The 24,593-nt window shown below is 36.4% G+C and overlaps 1 protein-coding gene across 2 annotated transcripts in view; it reads left to right on the top strand.

The window, feature by feature from the left end:
• The window catches only part of spir (spire type actin nucleation factor), a 78,546-nt gene extending 55,517 nt beyond the window's left edge, over positions 1 to 23,029 (top strand). The window contains exons 7-12 of one of the 2 annotated variants that reach the window (XM_089095396.1): positions 1,700 to 1,879; positions 4,272 to 4,307; positions 8,543 to 8,654; positions 9,567 to 9,661; positions 18,879 to 19,016; positions 21,473 to 23,029. In XM_089095396.1, the coding sequence (XP_088951522.1) occupies positions 1,700 to 1,879; positions 4,272 to 4,307; positions 8,543 to 8,654; positions 9,567 to 9,661; positions 18,879 to 19,016; positions 21,473 to 21,880 (969 nt within the window). In that variant the 3' untranslated portion in view covers positions 21,881 to 23,029. The remainder of the gene's footprint in view (positions 1 to 1,699; positions 1,880 to 4,271; positions 4,308 to 8,542; positions 8,655 to 9,566; positions 9,662 to 18,878; positions 19,017 to 21,472) is intronic. The other variant, XM_089095397.1, reaches the window with a different exon arrangement.
• Positions 23,030 to 24,593: the final 1,564 nt, after the last annotated feature.

Below are 24,593 nucleotides of genomic sequence, written 5' to 3'. Positions count from 1 at the left end.
GTAATCCTATTTCTAACAGACTTTCAATTAACAATTTCCTATTTACCGACTCAAAAGTATTTTTCAGGTCTAAAAATGCTACGAATAGTCGACCATTTTCCCTCTAGCATATTTCCTTCTCAGCGTATCCAAAGTAAAAATATTGTCAATACTTAGCCTGCGCCGGGCTAAGTATTTCCTCCTTATCTACCCAATCTCTTAGCCTAAATTCCAGAACCATATAAAACAATTTACTTACTACATTTCCCATAAAGATAGACCTAAAGTGTTCATGTAACTTTTTATTACCTTTCTTAAAAAGAGATACTGCTACCAAAGTGTCTCATCAGCGAGGCCAACAAGCTTTCTCCGCTGCAAACAAGAAATTTGCGGTCAACATGGGTATTAAAGTTGTCCTTCCTAACCTCAGGGCCTTGGTAGATATACCATCTGTTCCTGGACGCGGATCTCTATTCATCTTTTTCAACTGATCCCAAATTTCTTGTTGAGACACAGGCCTAGCTAAATCGTAACCATTTTGTCTTAAAGGATATGTTGGCGTCCCTTGACCTAACTCTGTATGCTCTGAACCATTTGACTCTTTCGCCCTGATATATTCTGACTCCCAATTTTCAAAATAATCTGGCCACGTCTCAACTGGCGGGACATCTCCTCTTATTTTCGGGCCCTGTTTTGAACATTTAACTACCGACCAAAACTCTCTGAGGTTATTCATACTATAAGCTCTTTGAATTTCTTCATTAATCTCCATCTGCCTCTCTCTCTCTTTAACTCTTTTAACCTTATTGTAATCTGACCTTAATTTCCTATATTCAGCTAGCCTGCGCAAATTCATTTCATGATCCAATGGGTCTGTTGCTTTAAGTAGCCTGAAAACTCTAATTACCTCTTCCCTTGTCTGCCTGCATTTCTCATTGAAAAAACTCTCATCTTTTCTGAGATTACCGAAACAGCTTGATCCAGTTCAGCTAGTTCTGAAAAATTCAAAATCGAATGGCAATCATTCTGAAATTCCTCACTTGCTAGTTCCATTTTAACCAATTCTTCTTTCTCCTTGGCTATCCAAACTGGTTTACGGATCCTTTGCTCGGACGTAGACCTTTCATTTACCCTTTCAGAACGTCGAATACACGCTCTCAGCTTAATACTCACTGGCAAATGGTCAGATCCGACCAACTCTAGGACCCTGAGGTCCGCCGCCCGGGGCCAGAGAAATCAACTACATAAAACATATTCAATTAACCTCGGGATAAACTCACTATAACAAGTAAAATCACCCATACCAAAATATCCTCCCAACCTCCCGTTCATAATTAGTAACCCTTCCTTTTTACAAAAATCTAGTAAATTCCTTCCCCATCTATTTATTTTCCGAGACCTGTCCCTACTTTTCCTAATAGGGAAAACGATGCATTCATTATTCAAACAAACATTCTGACCTGGTTCATTTACAACGGGCTACAGGGGGTAACAGCAATTCCCAGTGAACTTCTCAGCAAAATCCAAAGATAATTAACTTTTCGACAAATTTAGAAGGATATATATATCACAAGTCGAACTAAATCAATGCTGGATCATATATTTGCAATTTCAGTCATATATATATATATATATATATATATATATATATATATAATCCGCTTTTTAGATGTTCACAGTTCACTGAATGAGAACTGAACTATTAGAATTTCTCTTCAAGGCATCGGAGCGATCATTAAGAGATAAGCCACCGCAACCCGTGTCTGTTGTTGAAAAGTTGATGGAGTCAATCAGGACACATGACGTCAAAAGACTTCGAAGGTCACCCTTCAAGGACTGGTCATCGCTACCAAAGACGGCACCCAAAAAGATCGAGTGTGATCTCCGCCTATTTGAAGACGTAAGTCTTATATTGTTGCTCGTCCACCATTTCCCTTAAATATTTAACAGTTTTATTTTGTTAATTCCATTGAAGATAAATAATTGTGTGAAAGAAAACTTTTGTTGCCAAAGGGATGAAGAACTATGTCGTGATAGAGCATACAGAGCAATATAACTACTTAAAGACAAAAATAAACAAGTTGCAGAAGGTAAAAGTGGAGATAATAGGGGTATTATACCGCTTTCTTGGCAACCAAATTCGATTTCGTCAATCTCAAATGGCGATTTCAAAAAAGTTATTGCAACCTGAAAATCCGCCATGCAAAATAGTATTTTTGGACATAGATGGCAGGAGCGTTGTTGATATTTCACGTGAACGTGACATCATTTTCCATAAATAGAAAAATAGATTTCCCTGGTTATTATTCAAGTCTTTAGGACTAGAAACCATGCGTAAAAGAATGGAATTCCAGCTGAAGTATAATTATTAAAGAGTAACTACTTTACTTCCTAAAACCATTAACGTTTTCTTTTATTCGAAAATTGTGTATGACTAGAGACGTATATTGTGACTTCACGCTTTGTATAAGAAAAAAAAAACTACAAAACTAAATTACGAGAAAATGTCAAAAGACTTGCCAAAAGAAGAAGAAAAATATAAAACTGAAATTTTGTATCACTTAATTGATACCAAGAGCACATACGGAGGATTCTAGTTTTCTTAGGTGGGTAGAGATAATAAAAGGAACCATTTGATAATTTGAAAAACTGCCCAGGAATTTGGGAAAATTTGTTAATTCGAGGTAGGGAGAGGGGGGGGTGGTTAGTGGTCCCTGAATAAGACCCCCCCCCCCTGTGTACGTCCCTGTTAAAATAGGGATAGGGAATAAAAATATAGCGAGGAGGAATGATTTTTTTTTTTTTTTAATGGCGAGCACCAAAATTGCCGAAATAACCTGGTATGTATAGTAAAAATGAAAAGAAAAGCAGAGCAAATTACGTGACAAACTGAAAACGTTAACGCATAAAAAGAAGAAAACAAAAGCAAGAAAAAACATAATTTTCGGTAGTTCTGTACAGAAGGAAATGAAGTCATTTAAAGCTTTGGTCTAATTGATTTAAGTTATTTTTTCATTTGTGGTGTGGCAGAAGTTTTTTTGAAAAGTGAAGCAGAAAAAAGAATTTGGTAAAGATATTAATGCTAAATTATTTTGCCTTTTGGTAATTCAAAAGGTGTTATGTAAATTTATGGTCTACTAGGGCTTGTATCCTGCCTCTTTATACTCAGTGCCGTCGATCGGCTAGTCCAGTTCTACCGCATATTTTTCGGTTCTCAATAAAATTAGAAGTTTCTATTACAACCTGCATTATATCTCCCTTTCTAAAATGGAGAAACAGTTTGAAGGCAGAGCTTTTGATATCAAACTTAGTTTCTTGTAATTCGAACACTTCTAAATATATACTTGTACGGATATCCAATTATTAAAAGCAGTTGAAACCTTTGCTCTTATTTGAATTTATTTCATGTAATGCAACGTCTATTAAATTGTTGCTGCCAATCAGGGAGAACAACCAAATCAGTCAAAAAGTTTTTTTTTCTAAGTTTCTATTATATAATCACTAGTGGACAATCAAGCTCTCAGTAATAAAGTAATAAAATATCAGTAAATCAGTAATAAAGCTCTCTTCAAGCAAACTTGGCTATGTAGCGTAACCATAAAAGTAAGATATCAAGTATTATAGTTCTAGTGCTATTTCCTCTGGTATTAGAATATTACGAACGTCCGAATCTGTTTTTCTGCTATCAAGAAACAGTTTACTCTTTTTACTGCCACGATTAAAGAATTTGTGTGATTCGTTGAACAAACTTGATTTAATATTTTACTTGTATTGTTTTTATTTTATATATATATATATATATATATATATATATATATATATATATATATATATATATATATATATATATATATATATATATATATATATATTTATATATATATATATATATATTGCCAACATTAAAGAATTTGCGCGATTCGTTGAACAAATTTTATTTTCCCTTTGTTATTGTCTCTATATATATTAAATTAATTATATATCCATCCCTTAAATATTCCATAAATAATTTTAGAACAATTTGAAGAGGGTTTCGTTCCTTGTAAAGTCGTTTGAATTTCAATGATTTTTTTTTTAACTTTTAATTTCTTTAAACATCTTCCTTAGGGTGAGAGTTATGTCTCTGGAAGCCTTCTCTATTTTTTCCTCAATTTTAGTGTAACAACATTCACTTTTCAAAGCGTATGCTGATTTTAAAGTTTGAAAAGTGTAGAGTTTTTTTGTTACTATGGATTCTCTTTTTCATAGTTCTATTTTATTTTTAGTCTTATTCATAATATATTTTATCTTAGGCAGTCCAGTTCCATGGAAAAAAGAGAAGTGACAAGGTATTTACGGGTTGTGTTGTCTATCAAAAAGCTTGCTTTCGTTTCTTTTTTCTATTGTTTTCTTCATTCTTTCCTGTAATTCCAAATCTAAAATAATTGCTGCATCTCTTTAGTGCTGAGAATTTACAAGTTTTTAATACAGCTTGGACCATTTCGGTTTTACCTTTATTTTAAATGATTTTTTACTTTTTGGCTATTAAATAACGAGCTTCAAAAGACACAGAATGTGCAACAAATACGAAACCAAAATTTAGTCCCAAGCTCTTTGGTTTGTATGTTCTTATCATTTTCTGCTGTTTTCTTTTTATTTTCTGTTGTTCTACGGGAAAGAACTTGCCTTTACACATTTTGCTTTTAATGTTTTTCTAGTGTGCTGTAACTGCTGAAGAATACATTATTAGAAGGTATTAAAAAAAATAACAATAGCCTAGTGAAATGGGAAAAAGTTAAATTGCAAATTACAGTCTCAAAAGTGAGATTTCAGATTGCAAAATGTTACGAATTGAAAAATTCGTCAACGGAGAGAACTGTTTCCTTTATTGATGTCACTATAAACCTGCACTTGAGTGAGCATGTATTTGCACGATTGTCCAGCACCAAGGAAAAACACAATATCCATTGAACAATACAGGTGATAGGCATGGTTATGATTAATATGCATGGTCATATTAATGGGGATGGTCAAGTTCGAACAAAAGAAACATATAGCCCCTATAAAACAGAATATTACTCTCAGGGAAAGACCAAATGCTATCAATCAAGGCTCATCGGAGAGATGCTACCAACCAGTGGCGGGTCTGGCCTTTCCTGCACCCGGGAAAATTTTTGTAATTAGTGCTTTAATGATATCCAGGAATGTCACGTATGGGGGAGGGGGGACGCATTGGGAGGTACCCATTGTTTTCAACCTTCCGGTGAAACAGTGTTAGAATTGGTTTTAGAATTATTTAAATTGTGTTAGAATAAAAATGGATTAGTCCACCAAGCCATAGAAAAGGATATTGTTCTGGGTCAACTGCAGTACTGTCAGTACCCCGGTGAAAAACCTGTCAGTACCTCGAGGACACAAAGACTAAAATATACCGATAAAAAGTTCAACTAGACTGCGAAAATACTGCTGGACAAAAAGTCTCTAGATTTGTTGCTGGAAAAATAATTTCCCAAGAAAGAAAAAAAAATCACGAAGTAGGAATAAATCATTAAAGGTTGCAACTCTGGTTGGCACATACAAAGGGTTCTTTTTTCTTTCATCTTTATTTATTTCAATGGTATTAATCTGTTGTGGCCGTTTTGTCCTTGGTTTTGGGTTGTATGTCATTGAAATTGAATATGAGTTGGCTTTCAGGGAATTTCATTATAAATTTTAGATGGTAAGTGAGGGTTTTTGTAAGGATTTTAGCCGGTTGGCTCGTTATGCTTATTTATCTATTGTTGTTACTATCAACTTATTTTCTTCTTTTACTGTAGAGTGCAATAGTAGTTGTCAAACAATTAGTGGTAATAAACTATAAGTAAGAAGTGAATCGGCTGAATAGTAACCGAAACACTAAAAAAGAGAATCTTAATATCTATAGATGCATCAAAAGGACCAGCTCATTATGCTGATTCCAAATATATAAGATTCATCAAGTTTAGTGTTACCTATAAAAAGCTACGTGCCTGACAAATTTTGCCTGATTTTCGAAATAGGGAGGAAACATCCCCTAAAATTCAAGGAATCCTGATGTCACGCCACCAGATTCAGCGTACCAGAGAACCCCACTATAGAAGTTTCAAGCTCCTATCTGCAAAAATGTGGAATTTTGCTATTTTTGCCATAATACAGATCACGGATGCGTGTTTTTTTTTTTTTTTTTTTTTTTTTTTTTCTCACAGTTGGTTGTATCGAAATAAGGAGAGGGTACATTCAGACGTAAATTAGAAGTTCTAGTGCCCTTTTTAAGTGACCAAAAAGATTGGAGGGCAGCTGGGCCCCCTCCCACGCTCTTTTTTCGCTCAAAATATCTTATCAAAATTTTAAGATAGCCATTTTGCTGATTTTAGTTGAAAGATCCAACAATTATGTCTTTAGGTGTAAAATGACCTCCCCCCACATTCTGTGGGGAGAATCCTGTAAGCTATGAAATTCGTCAATTGTTTACGTAAAGTAATTGTTACTGGGAAGTATACAGACATTCGGGGGGGGGATGTGCTTGGGGTGGAGTTCTATAGGGAGAATCTTCCTTTGGGAGGGAAATTTCTGGGGGGAGGGGAGGGTGAATATTTCATGGAAAATGTTACACTGGGGAGATTTGACAGAGTTCATATACGAAATTCTTTTTAATTGTCTTACATTCTCTTGTCTGCCAAATTTTTCATGTGAAGTTGTTCCGGGAGAATTATCCTGGTGCTTTTTCCCGTTTGTTTTGATTTCCTGGAAATAATTTCCAAGGAAGGGGCATTTCTGGAGTGTTCGAGAAACCAATTAGAGATTAAAGTCTTATTCAAATGAAAGAAAACTAAGGAGAATTTTTCAGGCTGAATAGTCTGCAAGCAATTTTACAGGGAGCGAGGATTCTCATCGAGGATGTCTGGAGGGAACTTGACGGGGGTGCACTTTATGTTGGATGAAATTTCCACGGAGGAGTTTTTCGTGACGAGGAAGGGCATATTTCATAGAGGGTGAGCCAGACTTACCAGCATTATTTTAAAAACGAACAGATATTATTCCATATATGAAGGGTTGCCCCCTCCTCAATACCTTGCTCTTGACACCAAAGTTTGACAGTTTGTACCAATTTTTTAAGAGCGTCTACTGAAACACGGGGACCTTTTAATTAGAATATTAATCTTTTAAAGCAGTACTAGGCACTGTAGCGCAAAGAGCAAGGTAATGCGGAGGGGGCAACCCTTCATTTCTGGAATCAATTTGTCAAAGTTGAAAGGCATGTATTGTTTTAATTGGTCATGTACGGTGAGCCTGCATTAGTTGAAAAACGTTCAGAAGTTAAATAAAAAACAGTTTTTTTTTTAACTGAAAGTAAGGAGCGACATTAAAGCTTAAAAAGGAAAGAAATTATTCTGTATATGAAAGGGGCTGTCCCCTCCTCAACGCCTCGCTCTTTACTCTTAAAGTTTTTATTGTTTTAAAAAGTAGAGTTATGACAAAGAGTGAAACTTTTGCGTGAAGAGTTAGGCGTTGAGGAGGGGATAGCCCTTTTCATATACGGAATAATTTATGCTCGTCTTATGTTTTAATAAACATAAAACGTTTTATGTTTTAATAAAGAAAATCTCAGAGACTTGTGGTAACTTTGGGTTAAACATCCACTTGTTGCTTAGCGCTGAATCGCAGTAGCTGTGATTGAACACCATCTGGGCCAAAAACTGTATTTACTCTTAGACTTTTTGTTTATACAATTGTTCTTCTTTAAGGGGAGAAGAACTCAGAGGAACTGGCTTCTTTTTTAGGAAGACATCAGAATCCCCGCATACGGCATAGTGATTTAGTTTCTGATTAAAGCATTCCTTCCATAACTTGCGTCTTCCCTCATTGAGTATGATAGGATATCTAGTTTTACCTAGCAGGGATGGGTCTGTTAAGTGCTTGTTATTTGGAGGTTCACGGATGGCATTAGATTGCTAGACATTAGATTGTTATGATCGTCGTTGAAAATGTCTTTACATTCTCAGTATTTCTTATTACCGTACTGCTTTATTTATCCTGCCTTATTTTAGTTTTATTTTTTTAAAAAGACGTTTGATGCTTCACGCGTAATTCTGTGGATTACTTTCCAGTTCCTCATTATCCGCCCCCTCTCAGTCCCAAAAAGTAAGTTTTTATAGAAAAATTTACGTTGAAGAATACCTTTCGATTTATACCCTTTTTGTCCTGCTAAGTGCCAAATAATTTTTGTTCTTTTATTATTCCCCTCCCTCCGTTACCAAAGTTGCTCTCAGAAGACACGTCAGTTTTTGCTTGAATAAAAAAAAAACTCTTTAGAGTCTAGTCAGTAAGATGAGACAAAAAATTATCCAATACACTAACTTGTAATGACATGTTACTTGTGTGCCACTAATACCCCCTGAGACAATTTTCAATACAATCCATTCCGGAGTTCCGGCGACGTAACGAGAGTATTCCATCGCAATCTCATTCGTACTAATGTCTTGTCACAATAAAAATTTAGTATTTACTTTTTAAGGCTTTTAGTTTTATGATAAATACAATTTTTCCATTTATCCTTTTGTTGTAGGACTCGGAAGATTCAGACTCGGATTTATATCAAACTGAAGCTACCAAAATACATGAAAGAAAAAATGGACAGTGTATGCTTCTTCGGCCCTCTGAGCTAGAAAACTCATGGTGTAAGTAGGATTTGGTTCTTGTCATATTTAATGCATCAATAGTGACTTTATAAAGAACTGAATGTCTCTCCACTATTTTCTCCTTTTTTTCTTCTTTTCTTAAGGGCTATAAGCCCTTAAAAAAAGGAGTAAAACAAGCACCCTTACCGTATTCTTTTGCCCAGCATTTCGTAACCCCTCATGGCCTTGGATCAAGATTTCCAGATAGTCATATATTTCGATAGTGTGCCATTTATTATAGTGTGTCCATTAATTATGCCTCCAGTGATGAAATGACCCATGCAGTTCTAGAGCCAAGAGTTCAAAATTATGCACACTGCCCATTGTTCATAGGCACGTTTTAAGATAAATAAAAGGTGAGCATGGTTGACCTTAGCTGTCCTGTCGGCTTGGAACTTGTAGGGATATTTTGCGGGTTAAAGAGGACCTGAAAGGGTGTTGGTAAAGGGAAGAGTGTTGGATGGGTTAGAAAACTTTTCTTTTCAGTTTGCTTGAAGTTTTGTTTCATAAGTCTTGGATTAAAGGAAACCCCAGCTCCCAAAGTTAGTTTGCCCGGAAAATAACCAGAAAGATTTTGCCCAAACTACTTAAAAGTGACATCCATGATTAACTAGGCTAAGATGACTGATGTGCAAAAATTCTAGGCTGGTGGCACAAATCCCCAAAAATGGGCCTCTCTCTCTCTCCCTCTCTCTCTCTTCTCTCTCTCTCTCTTTCTCTTTCTGTCTCTCTTTCTTTCTTTCTTTCTTTTTCTTTTTTCTCTCTCTCTCTCTCTGTCTCTCTTCATCTCTTTTTCTGTTTTTCTCCATATCTTCATTCCAATTTCACGGCGGAAGTTTGTATTGTATACCTTTGAAGATAAGTTTTCACTGTAGTTGTACATCTTCTTCTAATGATAATATTGCTTTGCAGATAATTCAAGATTTCAAGATCTAAGAAGGCATAGTGCCATGCCTAGTTTAGGGCACAGCTCTTCCATTAGTAGACCAAGAATGTCATTCCATAACGTAAGTTCTTTTTTTTTATAGCAAAGTGTTTTTGGTGTGAAGGTGCTATTAAGTCCAGTTACGTGCATAGCATGTTTGGAAAAATATCTAGTTTTGGTAACAAAATCTTCTTTTTTTCTTTTTTAGCAACGAATTTGCTTGCTAAAGGTTATGGACAAAAAAATATTATGCAAAAAAAAAAAAAATGGTATGTTGTATTATTCCAAGTTTTCAATACTACTCTGATTACCATTGATCAGCAAAATAGGAGCTAGGGTCCCTTTCGTTTGATTTTAAGCATGATGACACCTTAAGCTACTAGCTCGAGTTTCTGTTTAGGTTCTTAGCCCACCCTCTTTCATGAGAATCAGTTTAAGATCATTGCCTAAAGAATTCTTTATTATTGTTGAGGTTAGCCACCCTTCAGCCAGAGACTAGTCGAATATCACCGAATTATATACCGACTTGAAAAATAAGTTAATAATTTTAATGACAAAAAAGTACAGTGAAGTGCCCTTAATTTGTGTTGGGGTTAGCCACTCTATAGTCTTGAATAGCGTAATTGTCTTGAGACTAGTGAAATATCACCAAATGTTTGTAAGCCTTTGAAAATTCGCTACGTGAAAAGTGATGCTGTTATATATTGTTTTAAAGGCCAGTTATTAGCTGAGTTTGACTAACAATAATTTTAATTCCTTATTTCAGGGTTTCTTTGCAAAGCGACGTCTTTTCAATGATGCTGCTTTGAATCGTAGAGAAGTTAATGGCAATAAATGCTTTATTGCTTTATTGCGCTGTTCAGTTTAATCTTAAGTGGGACAAACACACTGATAAGGTCACTAAGTAAGCTAAGTGTTGTCTACAGCTACTCAAGCTAATGGATAAGTTGAATTGCCCTAAATCTTATACCCTTCGTGCTTTGCACCGTTTATGCGTCTCATTTCGGTATATGCTTGACCCACTTAGTAATATGATTTCACTGAAGAAGTCAGTGACAGAATTGAACATAAGTAAGATAAAATAAGATTTTTTTTTCTCTGAAAAATGTCTATTACAAACCCAAATGGGTCGAATTCGCACTTTAGTGTCAAAAATATAAATATAAGTCGAAATTTTCTTTCCAAAAAGTCAAAACGTTGTAACAACTTGTCAAAACAGTAAAAAACTTGCAGAACTAGAAAAGGAATAAGTAAAATTTAAAAAAAGAACCCCTACTAAATTTGAAAGGTGGTATGCACTATGCTTGTTTTTGGTCTGAAAATAACGAGACCTCTCATCGCACAGAAATGCATTTCCCTAGTCCCGATGATCGGGAAATAATGTGACTTCCAGGAGTTAAAGCATAACCAGTGCCAAAGCTTCGTGCCAGCCTTTACTGAAAGTAAATAATGTGCAATCATCACACCCCTTTGCTCACTTTTCTGTCAAGTGAGTCATGCTATTTTTTTTCAGCTTTATGGATTTCATTTTTATTGCTATATATCCCTGTCTTGATGGAACCAAAAATGTTCGATTTTCGTTTGATCATACCGGAACCAAAGGATATTAGTTTGCACCGCACGATCCCGAACTTCATTCATAGAGACAACTCTTTCTTGACAAATCTTTAAAAAAAGACTAATTAAACCCCTACTCCAAATTGCATACCTAACCGTAACTCGGGCTTTTGATTTCTTCCATTGACCTGGATTTTTTCAAGTTTATTCATTTTTTTTATCAGCCATTCGTGATCTGCTCCAGTGGATTTATTTTGTGCAATATTATGTCCCATAATCGTATGGAATTTTTGAACGGTTTCCGCGGAACTTTAACCATGACTATACGTCACAAATATTATGCTGGAAAACCAAAGCACTGCATCAAAACATAACCCTAATGATCAGTGATACCCACTGATCATATATAAAACTTTTACAAGAAATGAAATAACAGAATTTTATTGGATTCCCTTTGCTCATGTAATTAAGACGTAAGTGGTTTTATAAGACATTTAGTAACCCTAATTAGGCAAGTAGGAGAAGGGCACTTCCCCCGTCGGAAGCGTCGTTGTACCTGCTGGGAGAGCCTCCCTTAAACTGCGGGGATAAGGTTAACCGATGGCTAACGCTTCCCTTGTGTTTTGGGGTGACAGCTGGATCAAGAATGACCGAAAACACTGTGGTTTTAAGTCCGGTGTTGAACTTTATACAGAGGCATATGGAAAAGAAAACGAATAAGGATATTGTTATCAGGCAGTCGGAAGTTTTTCTCAAAGGAAGCTCTGAAAGATGCTATTGATATATGCAAAACAGTGCTCGATAAAGACATTAATCAGAGTCGTAGGGGCTCTCACCCGGCTTTTACCTTTTATGACAATATTTATGAGGCTATGTCGGAAAGGTTTGCAAATGAAGTTCCGCACCTTGTTTTGCCATTCTCGACCCAGCTGACGTTCCCGCCATTCCTGAAGATGTGAGTACGATTGTTGCCTCACCAATTAATAATTGTAAAGCGATGCTAAGTTTTCTTGTAGAGAAGCACGAAACCTCTGCAGTACCGCTCAGAGAACCAGCCACCAATGTGACCATCTCTGCCCTGACCAGAAAGGACTATCCCAGTTGTTTTTGTCAAATCTGCCCGCAAGCTTGAGTGCTAATTCCACCAAGCAAAAGGAGTTTTTCAGGAAAATTGGACCCGCTGATAAAATAGACAGAATCGAACAACGAAAAGACAGGCTGTTTGTACATATGAAAGACGAAACATCCGCAAGTGTTGTCACCTCTGGGGCCCAAGGTGAGCAAAATATCCATAGCAAGGTACTGCGTTGAGAATACCTCGGGATCATTTACGTTGACAAAGATTACGACGTTTCAACTATACCCAACCTAATTAGCGGTGTCTCCCAAACCAAGCGCTTCGGAAATTCCTCAGTTAACCAGCTCACGTTCGCTACTAAGATTGACTTCGATCAAGCTCTCAAGTTTGGAATCAAAGTGGAATACATCATGTTTTCTGTGTCAAAGCCCCTTACAAAGCCGCTGCAGTGTTATAAATGTCAAGGTTTTGGTCATCGTGCAAACCAGTGTCAGAAGGACACTAAATGTAGAAAGTGTGCCGGTGATCATAGTTACTCCGAGCGCACCTTAGATGTGATCAAATGTGCCAACTGCGGATCCAACCATGCAAATTAACGCTTTCGGTGCCCGAACCTGAAAAATGCAGCTTGTGGTACAACTCCAGACCAAGCTGCGCCGAATAACTCAAATGGTAAACCGGCTCGATAAATGGTGAACTACGTGTGTTCTGTCAAAACATAAACGGTGCTAGAGAAAAATTAGCATACTTCAAATAGTGTATGGTGCTTTAGATACTTTAGTATGGTGCTTTTAGTATGGTGCTTTAGATAGATAATAGTATGGTGTTTTTAGTATTTAGGTGCTTTAGTATGGTGCTTTAGATAGATAATAGCACAAGACTGATTACTTCTTCTGATCATCAGTTTTTTATCAGCCCAGCTAAAAGTACTGGGGATCGACCCTCGAGGGGCTTAATGATAGCTGTTAGAAATGAGTATAAATGTAATCTGTTTGAGTCTAATGATCTATGTCTCGCGGTAGAATTTACTGGTTTTATTGCTGTTTGTGTTTATATGCCTACAAATTATAGAAATGACCGATCGAGTCAGAAGTTTGCATCTGCTTGCTCGTCATTGTCGAAATTACTTGAAAGAATAGCTCTTACACGTAAAGCTTGGGTTATTATGGGTGATTTTAATATGGACATTAATGATAATACCGGTGGTAGCACTTCTGATCTCGGTTTCGTGTTTACTGATATAGGGGATCTCCAGCGGCAGATAGTTAAAGTTTCTGACGACTTTCTTTTTAAGTGACCATTCGCATCTTGAGCTTCATCTACCACTCAGTTTTTTTAGACATATTCTCCTTCTACATCCAAGTGGTTCACTAAACATATTTACTTACCAGATGATACTTGATTCGTACTTAGATGAGATAAGGGTTCCGTTTCATTTGCTTTCGCGGGTAAAATCTGACCGGCTTCTCAATTTGAATTGTTATTTGCTTGAATTGGTGCTTAGTATGAAAACGGCTGCATCCGTTGCAGTTCCTTCGGAAAAAATAAAACTGAATACCGTAAGAGAGGCTGGTCAGAATTTCCTGGTTTGAAGGTTGAAAAGTCTCGCCATGTGTTTTGGAGACAAATCTGAGTTTATTGTGAAAGACCACGATCAGGATGGGTTTTCAAAATTATGAAGTCGAGTAAACACCAATATCAAAAGAAGGTGAAATCTTGGAAAAGAAGTCGGGTTAAGGAGCTATCGCGGGAAATAAAAAATAATCCTTGTCCTTTCTTCTTCGAATGAAAAAAAAACAAAAACATATCCGTTCTTCTTTGTCACCACCCGATAGCATTGAAATAAATAAATGGTTTGAACATTTTTCTTCAATTTTTGCGGCTGATCCTCCATCATTAGAAAGTAATTTCCGGGACATTCTGATGCAGCATTTTGATCGACTAAACCAATACAGTAACTGGCTTACTATTACCCCGTCGTGTGTTGAATCTTTTGTTCATCGTCTTCCTTTAGGAAAATCGCATGGGGCAGATGGTATTCAGCCGGAACATCTAAGGTATGGTACCCCTAGACTGTTTAGTCACATAGCTTTATTGTTCCAAGCAATAGGATCGCAACAGTCTGTCCCACAAGGTTTGTGTCAGGGGGTCGTTACCAGCATACATAAGAAGCGGAAAGACCCTAAAAATTGTTCTTCGTACAGACCCACCACTATTTGTTCAGTCCTAGCAAAGTTACTGGAGAAGATACTGTGCCCTATAGTGACAGCGCTGGTGGATGTGGGGGACAATCAGTTCGGTTTCCGGTCCGGTCTCGGTGTTCAGAATGCACATGCGATTTTTATTTCAATTGTTGAAAAGTTTAAGAAACGAAAAACTCCGTTATTTGTCTGCGCAATAGACATATCTAAGGCGTTTGATTCTGTCCTACATTCGCAAGCAGTCCTGTCACTACTAAGGGCAGGAGTTGATCCATTTGTCTGTAAGTGTCTATGGTAATGGTATCGAAAATCTCAAGTAAGAATTCGGTCTGCAGGACAGCTTTCTGGACCTATAGAGATACGTAGAGGTGTTAAACAAGGCTCAGTAATCAGCCCCGTGATATTTTTGATGCTAGTCATCTATCTTACGCAGATGATCTACTTTTGATAAGTGATAATTTAGAATCTTTACAGAAAGCTATTAATGCCGTGTCGTCTGCACTTGGAGATATTGGGCTTACAATAGAGCCGTCTAAGGCTGAATTCGTCGTTTTGAACGACGAAACACTGCCAAATTATGTTGTTGATGTTTGCGGAAAGACAGTTGTCTAAAAGGATACATTTGAGTATCTCGGACTCCGATATGGGAATTCTATCAAAGCTACTAAAAATCTAGTTATTGCGGCACTTAAAGAAAAACTGCGGAGAGCTTAGGGTATGTTAGTACGAACTAAAGGTCAATTTCACAAGATTACGCTCGGTTGTCTCTGTAACGCCATGTTCGCGCCACATGTCTTTTTTTTTCCTTTATGGAATTGCTTTAGTAAAACCGAACGTAACCAAATTTGTTCAAACTTTTTTCGGTATTGCAAATATTTATTGGGAATTCCCATATGGCCCAGAAACTCTTATGTTTCGCAGAGATACCATATTTTGAGGTAAGTAAGAAAATGGATGAGCTGTCTACCCGTTTCATAAGTCAAAACAGAACAGTCTACGACTTCCCATTGGCTAGTATTGTTCAGTAAAATCATGATTTTGATTTCGTTGCTTTTCTCTCTTCCATAGTTATCGCAGTTTAATTTTGTTTTGTAGTGTTGTGTGATTTTTTCGTTCTTTTTTTCTTTTGTTTTTATAACTCCTTCGAGCATTTACAGTGTATTTGTATGAAGGGTTGAAATTAAATTATTTATTATTATTAGTGTTGCAAACAACAGCAAATAAAAATAACATGTTTTAAATCCGGTGTTCTTTTTTTAACACCCTTTATTATATAACTTCAATGTTTTGATCAAGTGGCTTTTTTTTCGTTTTTGGAAGTTAAGTTGGTTTTATTGTCTTTTTTTTAAGTATGAATTGTGAATTATGCTTTTATCCCTATTAAAGTAAGTAAACATTATCTTATCGTAGTTAAAATGGAACTATCGATAAACTTGCGAAGTCAGTTATAAACTTAGAGTCAAATTCTATAATATAATTTAAATTTTGTAAACTGATCTATTTAAAAGCAGATTTGAATGTCAATAGTTTTGATAAAACTTCCTCACAGCCAATGAACTATCATGACACATTAACTTGCAAAAAAAAATAAACAGAAACGGATGAAACCCTACGTAAAGGATAAAAGCATAACTTTACAAACCCAGGGTCTTCATGGTGTGTGGTAGATTATAAATGCTTATATAAAATATGATAATTGTGTTGCAAACGAAACATCGTTTGTTTGGCTGTTTTTGTTTTATTTTTTTTGTCAGGATTAGTGGTTTGTTGCTTAATAGCAGTAAGAGACTAAAATTTTAAACTTTTTAGTTATGGAGATCGTGAAAGGGATGTCAAAAACTCCTCTGGAGTTTGCAATGTATCGAGTAATTTCCCAGAAGCCAAATCATTTCTTTTATATCCTAGTAAATAATTTAGAAACCAAAGAAAACGAATCGTTCCAGCCTCTGAAATTAGACCTAGGAGTATGTGGTGAGAACTTCCTGTGTAAAACATATAATCATCTCTTCAAGAACCTGAGATCAAAAATCTGCGTGTCTATATTTCCAGAATATAGTTCTCTGTAAGTCTCGAAAAAAAAAATTAAATTTTTGCTATGCAACGTTCGATTTTAATCGAATTTTCTGAATATTCGTCTTAGACCTTATTTCCTCCAGTACCTCCATATGCACACAGTAGCCTCAAATCATCCCTCAAGTGAGCCGTTCTGTAGAAGTTCTACTATGGTATGAGACTCGTCTGAAGGGCTCTTTTATAATGTTCATACGTCTTAGGAAGTGTATTCTCTGGTTTTCCTAAGTGACGGGTGGCTCCCGGCCACCGAAGCATTTTTTTAATTCTGTGATTTGGCATGTGAATGATATGTACAAGTTATCGCCATTTTTGTTGTCAGTGTCTAGTTGGCCTGCGTGGGTACGGATCTGTCGTTGCTGACAAGGTCTTTCTAGTAGATCCTTAAGATTCAGCAAAGACAACTATTCTCAAAGGCGTTTCTCCTGCGTCGCATTTAACTTTATATATTTCATTGAGTAATTCATAACATACAAAACGTTGCTCTGGAACAACATGAGTTTTAGCTTCTGCGAGTATACTGTGGATTTTTGGACTCGTAAAAGTTGCTGAAAGACCACGTTGGCTACGGCTATTCTCGCTCGTTGTTGTTTTTCAGAATTGCCATTGGAAGTTAATATATTTCCCAAATACCTAAAGTCTGTCCCCAGCTCAATGTCTTTGGTTCGTAATTGGGCTCCTACGATTGAACTGCTAATTGACATAGCTTTAGACTTGGGCTGTTGATGCGTAATCTGAACTCTCCAGCTGTCTTCAAGAGTTTGTTCTGGAATTCCTGAAGTCTCTGCTGGTTGGCTTCTATGAGCCCTGCATCGTCGGGGAAGTCGACGTCCTGTAGAAGCGTGCTTGCAATTTGGATTATATGTCCAGTTATCTGTCTAATGACCTGCAACTAGGGCGGAGAGAAAAGGAGACGGAACACAACCTTGTTTGACGCCAGTCACCGCTTTTCTGAAATTTAGTATGCATTTAACTCATGGGCGCTAGAATCAAGTTCTTATCAAATAGATCACAAGCAGTCAAATATCAGGATCATTATTCCAATACTCTCCCTATCCACAATGGAGAACCCCAAGGTACTCTCCTAGGTCCCCTGCTTGGTCAACAACCTCGATAAGGATTTTCCTGACAGATATATATTTAGCGATGACCTTTGGTGAAACCTGCTATAAAAATTTAATGAGCAAGCGTGCGAGCATTCTCAATGACTGCACATGATGCTTCGAACTTAGACATGAGATTAAATCCTTCAAATTCTAGGATAATGCCGGCCCACTTCCTTAAGTCCTCGGCCCCTTATCCATAATCCTTTCCCTCCTGAAACTCCTGTGTCTTCCTTTAAATTGTTTGGTGTCAATTTTTTTCTAATTTAAAGTGGAATATACATTTTAGAAATATCATCTACAGAGCTAATGTTTCTATCTCCGTTTTTAAGCTTCAAAATAAACTTGCCGTCCCACCTTCCTATTCTTTGAGAATTTATAGTTTTCTTTGTCCACATCTTGAATATGCTTGTGCAGTTTGGCATCCTGATATCTTCCGGGAAAAATCAGACAAAATCGAATCCATCGATACAATTAGAACCCTGCGAATAATTTTCAAAGAAGGTAAGGTTCCATACTCTCTTCTTCTTAAAAGAAAAAGCTAGGTTGGTTGGGCTTGAGTACAGAAAAGTTAAGTTGTGCCCCCGTTTTTCAAAAAATACAGTAAAAAACCCTCGCACGGAAACATTCCCCCAAGGACACTCCCCGCCCAGATTCCATCCGCCTCGAGTTGTGTCTGGACCCGTCACTATCTTGTTGCCCATTCGCTGCTTTACCTCCAGACATGAAAAAACTCTTGTCCCCTACATTACTGAAAAAGTTAACAAGAACATCCAGATAGTTTCTCTTTTTATTACTTATACAGGTGTTGCCTTTGTTTTGTATATATTCCCTCGTTTTCCTTTTTTTCACATATTTTTTATGAGCCATTTAGATTTTAAATGTATGTTCTAAAATTTACTTTAACTAGGTTTACCTGTTTTTTTATCTATAATTTTTTTTCACTGGGCTGGTGATAAAAAAAAAATCGTAAAATAAACATCTTATTTAGTGATTTAAGAAGCAGGCATAATTTCTTGGGTGTTGTGTTTCGACACCTGCTTAAATCTAACATACTTCCTCTAATAACTTATTTATAGTCGGAAAGTGAGTTGTTCATAAAAGTACAAGAAGGGTTGAATTGCAAATAGTTCGAACCTTCGTATCAGATGTATATCGACATTAAAAAACTGAAACTCCATGTAAATTGTCTGAGTAAAAAAAGATGTACATGTCGAGTTTTTGGGAAATTATCTTAATTTATATTGAAGTATTTGTTGGCCGAAAATAAATTGTTTATCTCTTTGTTAGGAAGTTTTCCAAAACCGCAGAAGCAGCTTTTTGCATTTAACTTTGCCCGAGGTGGTTCACATAAGGACGACTTTGACAAGAGCAGAAATTGAAAAGAAAGTACATCCAAGCATTCGACAAGAGCTATTGAAAGGAAAGGTAAAATGATTTTAGTCCGCTAACTCTGTAGTGTTAGGCTCCTACTGCCAACTTGTTTAAGAAAATTAGGCAAGAAAAACAGGTTTTAATTTCGACAAAGCTGTGAACAAAAATTTAAAACAAAACAACACTTTAATTTAAAAAATCTGAATATTTCGGCCCCACGCCCGGGAGCCTTTCTCAACGGAAAAAAACGCCAATTAATGCCAATTGAATGCAGTGAACCGAAAAATAATTGCCAATGTAATGCAGTGATTGAGTCAAATTGAACATAAAAAAACTTAAACTCTTGATTGTGGCCTATCGTTTTACTAGAGTTCTCATATTTGGGTTTTATTTTCTTTCCCTCATACTATGTAGATTGTGATGCTTTTAATACTGTCGTATTTTGAAACTTCCCCGAGACCAGTGAGAGCTTTACCCGTTCCGGAGTGATCCTTCCAAAGGCATCTTCAACTGAGAGAAGAGGACATAATTATGTAAGGCTATGTCTGGGGAGTAGGATGGCAGATCTGAAAGCTTCAGGTCTTTCTCCTGGATGATGCTGATGATAGCGTGGGTGATCTACACTGTAACGCTGGCATGATGCAAGAATTTCTTGGAGAACGGAAACAGCTTCAATGAGTTCATTGAGGTTGAAAAAGACAGCGAGTGTCATTCTCTTCAGCTACCTGACATAAGGGGCCATGAATGCCCCCTTTTTTCCAAACCCTGCCAGGCCGAGATTGTAGATCTAATCTTTTTCTCTGGTAGTTGCCAATCTTCGAATTGTTCGCCAGTCGAAGACACTGGTCTTCTTTTGCTCTTCAGGTGAAAGGGACAATTCCAACGCGCAGACTACTTGGAATAGTCATCTTAAGTTCAAGAGCCATCTTTCTGACGTCATGTGACCGTGTCCCCCTAAAAACTTTTGGTCTTTTATTACGTGGTTCATCAAGGTCAAAATGGCCGCTTCTGAATTTTTGGAGCTAAGCAGTGAGCATGGTTCGTCAAGGGGAACCTTTGGCAGTTTTTGAATGCATTCAGTGACACTAGTAGAGCCGAAATGGTAAACTACTAGCATATGAAATGCTCTCAAATCAGTCGCTGAGACCTCACCTCAAATGCATGGCTCGCCGAATGGTTTATTCATGTGCCTAATCTCCATCTTGTGAAAAAAAAAATGGAAAAAATAAGAAGATGCGTTTTTAAGTTTAGGCAATGTAATGATTTTTTTCTGAATATTATCCAAAGCCGATTTATATGCTTTTTAGGACTTCTGGATCGACCCAGATAGCCTTAGTGTTTTTTTGTTTTTGTTTGTTTGTCTTTTTCTAAGTTTTAGAAACATCATATCCAATAAATCTATAATATACACAAAAGGTTGTTAAACTGTTATCTTTCTAAAGGAAATACCTAGCCCGATTGAAATATTGTATGGGGTTGATTAAATAGGGTCAAGAATTAATATATTTCTTATCGAAAAATCCCATTTCAATTAAGCTATTAACCCTGGACAATGACATTTGAAGTTATTTGTTTTTACTGCTCTTCCTTCTCTTGTTTTTTAGTTTTTCTAAAGAAGCTTCCTTTCAATTTTCAGCTGCCTTGTATCCAGCTCTGTGCTTGTGTGGCAATTTGGACTACTTTGTTAAATTATGTACATTTATATTCTTTGTAATATGCAGATTTTCGTGGAAATAGTTAGAATTTCTTTCTGTGGTTATATCCAAGAGTAATTAGTTTTTGGGAATGATATTATAAGTTATTAAATTCTCCAAAAACATAAGCTGACTCCCCGTCCCCCCAATTTTTCTGCTGGGTTTTACTAAATTTTAGAATTTTCAGGTTTTTAGCATTTCAATTTGATGCTTGAATTCCTTTGAATTGAGTTGCCTTTATTATTATAATTGACGTTAATCCAATGGATAGATGTTTACTGCAAAACAACTGCAGGACCATGTCGACAAAACAAATAATAAATTAATCATTACTCTCACTGAAGATTACAAAAACATATACAAATTAAAATTGAAAAAAAAAACAAGTCACACCCATTCAAAAATATTTGTAGCACTCAATATATCGCCATTCCCTTATATATTTTTTTATCTCCTTTTCTATATCATCGTGAATGAGCGCAATATTTTTACTATTGAATATGGTTTTCACTATACTAGCAATACCACTCTTTTCAAGGAAAAAGTTTAGTATTTTTAGTTGGTTCTTTTTTCTGATTTGTATTTTTTATTGTCTCAACTTATGAAGGCTATAGTAGCCAGAAATGAGGGTGAAGAACTGGAGTCTAACAGGTCTTTATTTCTATGAAGGTGGTAAACCAAGATTAAGCCAATCGATAAGCAACTCATCTGCCCAATGCTTATCTTTCTATGTTCTGTGTATTGTTATGAATATTTTAAAAAACCCTTATTTTGAAATTTTGTTAAAATTTCTGAATACGGTTGTTTTCTTTTCAGATATGTTACTCCTGTAAAGTTCGCTTTGGACTCTTATTTGGCCCTTGGGCCCAACAATGTCATCTTTGTAAGCAAAAAGTGTGCTCGAAGTGTAGTTTCAGAGCCAACATCCCAGATACCAACTTTCCACAGCTACCTGAGCGGAATCTAATACCTAAGTGTGGAGCATTGCCTAGTATTACTTCCGAAGGTCCAGCTTCCCTGGACTCAGGTTTCAAACTAAGTGAAATTTCCCATTCAGCAGTTGATGATGATATTTGTGGACCTTCCTCGTTTGCAGGACTTGGCGCTCATGATCTGAGGTTGAATAGACGGTTTACAGTTTCGAAAAGCCACTCTCTGCAAATGTCCGTTGTTTGTCGTGAATGTCGTGGATTGTTGCACGACCTTATTGCTTCTGCTAATTAAGTTTGTTCTTTTTTTTTACTTCGGTATTAAAAAAGCTGTGCACCAGAACTCCTGGAAAAAGGTGTGAGTCCATCATATATCCGTAGTTAACGGCTCCATTAAAGAATTCAATCACAATTTTATTTCCTTCCCTCCTTCTCACTGAAATTGTTGTATTAATGACAAATGGAACTGACGACTGGGCAATGTCACCCTATGTCTGAGTACTATTTGTTTGAATTTCCCAAACTTAGCTGTCCTATTTAGATTTATTTCTTTGAAATTATCTAACCCCCAGAAGAATTAGGTCTAAAATCTTTACTGAGGGGGGAGTTACATGGTGATGCATAGTATTTTCCACATAATTCTTTGGCTATTTCTTCCATTTGAACTCCCCCCCCCTCCAAAGAAAAACAATATTAAGTCTCCCGCATTTGTCTGGCAAATAGCAGTTCAGGAAGATTCGTTTCTTTTTTCTTTTGCGTAGTTTTCTGCATAACTATATCTAATTCTGATCACCTTGCAGAATGGACAAATTTTTAAACAATTTCTGTTTATGTAAGACAAATCTGTATAGTAGCCCGTTTGTACTGTTGAAAGGTTCTAAAATCGATTGTAGGTAATGTGTCTCTTCAATGTTTTATCTTACTTCGTTTATTTTAATCGCGTTTTATAGTAATCTGATTCTTGTTACCTTACTGTATGTACAAATATTTAAAATATTCGCTTTGTTTTGTAAGACAAATCTTATTTGTATTTTTGAATGGCTGTAAAACTTATTGTACCCTAAGTTGAGTGTCTGTTGAAAGGTATATTGTACACTTAAATTTAGCACTTTTTTATTGTAGATTAGGATTTGAATTTCGCCTCTTTGTTTTGAAAAAATAGGGGAGAGGTAACTCGTTTTAGCTTGGGACTTACAATTTCAGTTTAAGTTGAAAAAGTAATGTCCTTATAAGACTCGGAGCTGAATTTGTGTGTTTTATTTCAATTGTAAGTCTTCTCTCTCGTTCTCTTCTCTTCACACCTTCTCTCTCTCTCTCTCTCTCTCTCTCTCTCTCTCTCTCTCTCTCTCTCTCTCTCTCTCTCTCTCTCTCTCTCTCTCTCTCTCTCTCTCTCTCTCTCTCCCTACCTCTCTCTCTCCCTCTCTCTATCTCTCTCTCTCTCTCTCTCCCTCTCTCTCTCTCTCTCTCTCTCTCTCTCTCTCTCTCTCTCTCTCTCTCTCTCTCTCTCTCTCTACTCTCTCTCTCTCTCTCTCTCTCTCTCTCTCTCTCTCTCTCTCTCTCTCTCTCTCTCTCTCTCTCTCTTTCTCTCTCTCTCCCTACCTCTCTCTCTCCCTACCTCTCTCTCTCTCCCTACCTCTCTCTCTCTCTCCTCTCTCTCTCTCTCTCTCTCTCTCTCTCTCTCTCTCTCTCTCTCTCTCTCTCTCTCTCTCTCTCTCTCTCTCTCTCTCTCTCTCTCTACCTCCTGTATACCTGACCAGTATAGCTTAGAAATAAGACTCGACTTTAAAATTAAATCTGATTTTGTATTAAGGAATTTTAAGCAGTAACTTCAGCTCGATGAAGTCTTTCTTTTAAGTTAATCAAATTGAATTAGAAAGAAGAATTATCTGCTATTGTATTGTTGTTTATTTTCTGAAGAGCTTTGAAGCTAAAAATTAGTTTCGAGAAAGGGTGGGTGGTAGGTAGGTTTAGTGCCTTAATCATACTTCATAGTTAATCATGTGTCGCCGAAAGTATTTTTATTATGTATCTTCGTTGTTTATTCCATTAATTTGCCATCACTGTCATTCTCGGTCGATTGTTTTGAAGTGCCTTAATTATTTGGAATATTAGAATTATTACGTTTCGAATTAATAAATCATCTTGATATATATTCTAAAGATCGTATCAGAGTTTTGTTAGAGATTTCTCAACTTGAAACTTTAGTTCATATAAACTTTAAATTATTTTACCAATGTTAAAAGTTCTAAGCATGTTCCAGGATGTCAGAATGAAAAGAGAAAGTTAATGTTGTTCTATATTGATTAAACTGCATTTCATTTAGATGTTGCTAAAGCTACAACTGGTTTGATTTACCCTATGCCACCTTGTGGATGACTAAACAAGAGACGAAATTTTCCCATTTATCACAATCACAACCCTCGCCAGTTATGTAACTTATTTGATTTTGTGTCAAATAGGGTTTGTGTAAACTTTCTTTCGTGATTGATAATTGCCCGATGCGTAAAAAAGACCTACTAGAAAGCTATTTGTTGTTGTTGTTTTTTTTTCTGGAAGATATAATATTTTATATACGGAATCAAGATCAATCTTTTCGGTGTATTAAATTAAAAACTTTTTTCCGTTAAAAGCAAAGAGTAATTTTCAAATTAAAAAATAACAGGAATTTAACAATACATGACGGAGGCTTCTCCTAAGCTTTCCTTCCCGGTCTTTACGCTAAAGCTTGGCACGGTCCCCAAAACGCTTGGGACACTTCCCAAAGCTCTTGGCACAGTTCTGCCACGCTTGGCACACGACACCTGATGTACATGATGTCTGAGAGAGAGGGAACCTTGTTAGAGATCAAAAGTAGACAAATTTATGCAGTCATCGAAGACATACCTTTCTGGTATAAAAGTCAAACCATAGCCCGTAATAACTAAAAGTAGAAAAACGCGCTTTGAAAAAACTACCATATGAGAAAAATCGCCATATGTGACTGATTCAGAAATGGTAACTATTATTGC

The sequence above is a fragment of the Artemia sp. Qi Xiang Cuo genome, chromosome 10, assembly GCF_049724085.1.
Source record: "Artemia sp. Qi Xiang Cuo chromosome 10, ASM4972408v1, whole genome shotgun sequence".
Lineage (NCBI taxonomy): Eukaryota > Metazoa > Arthropoda > Branchiopoda > Anostraca > Artemiidae > Artemia > Artemia sp. Qi Xiang Cuo.
This window is presented reverse-complemented; position numbering and strand designations above follow the sequence as displayed.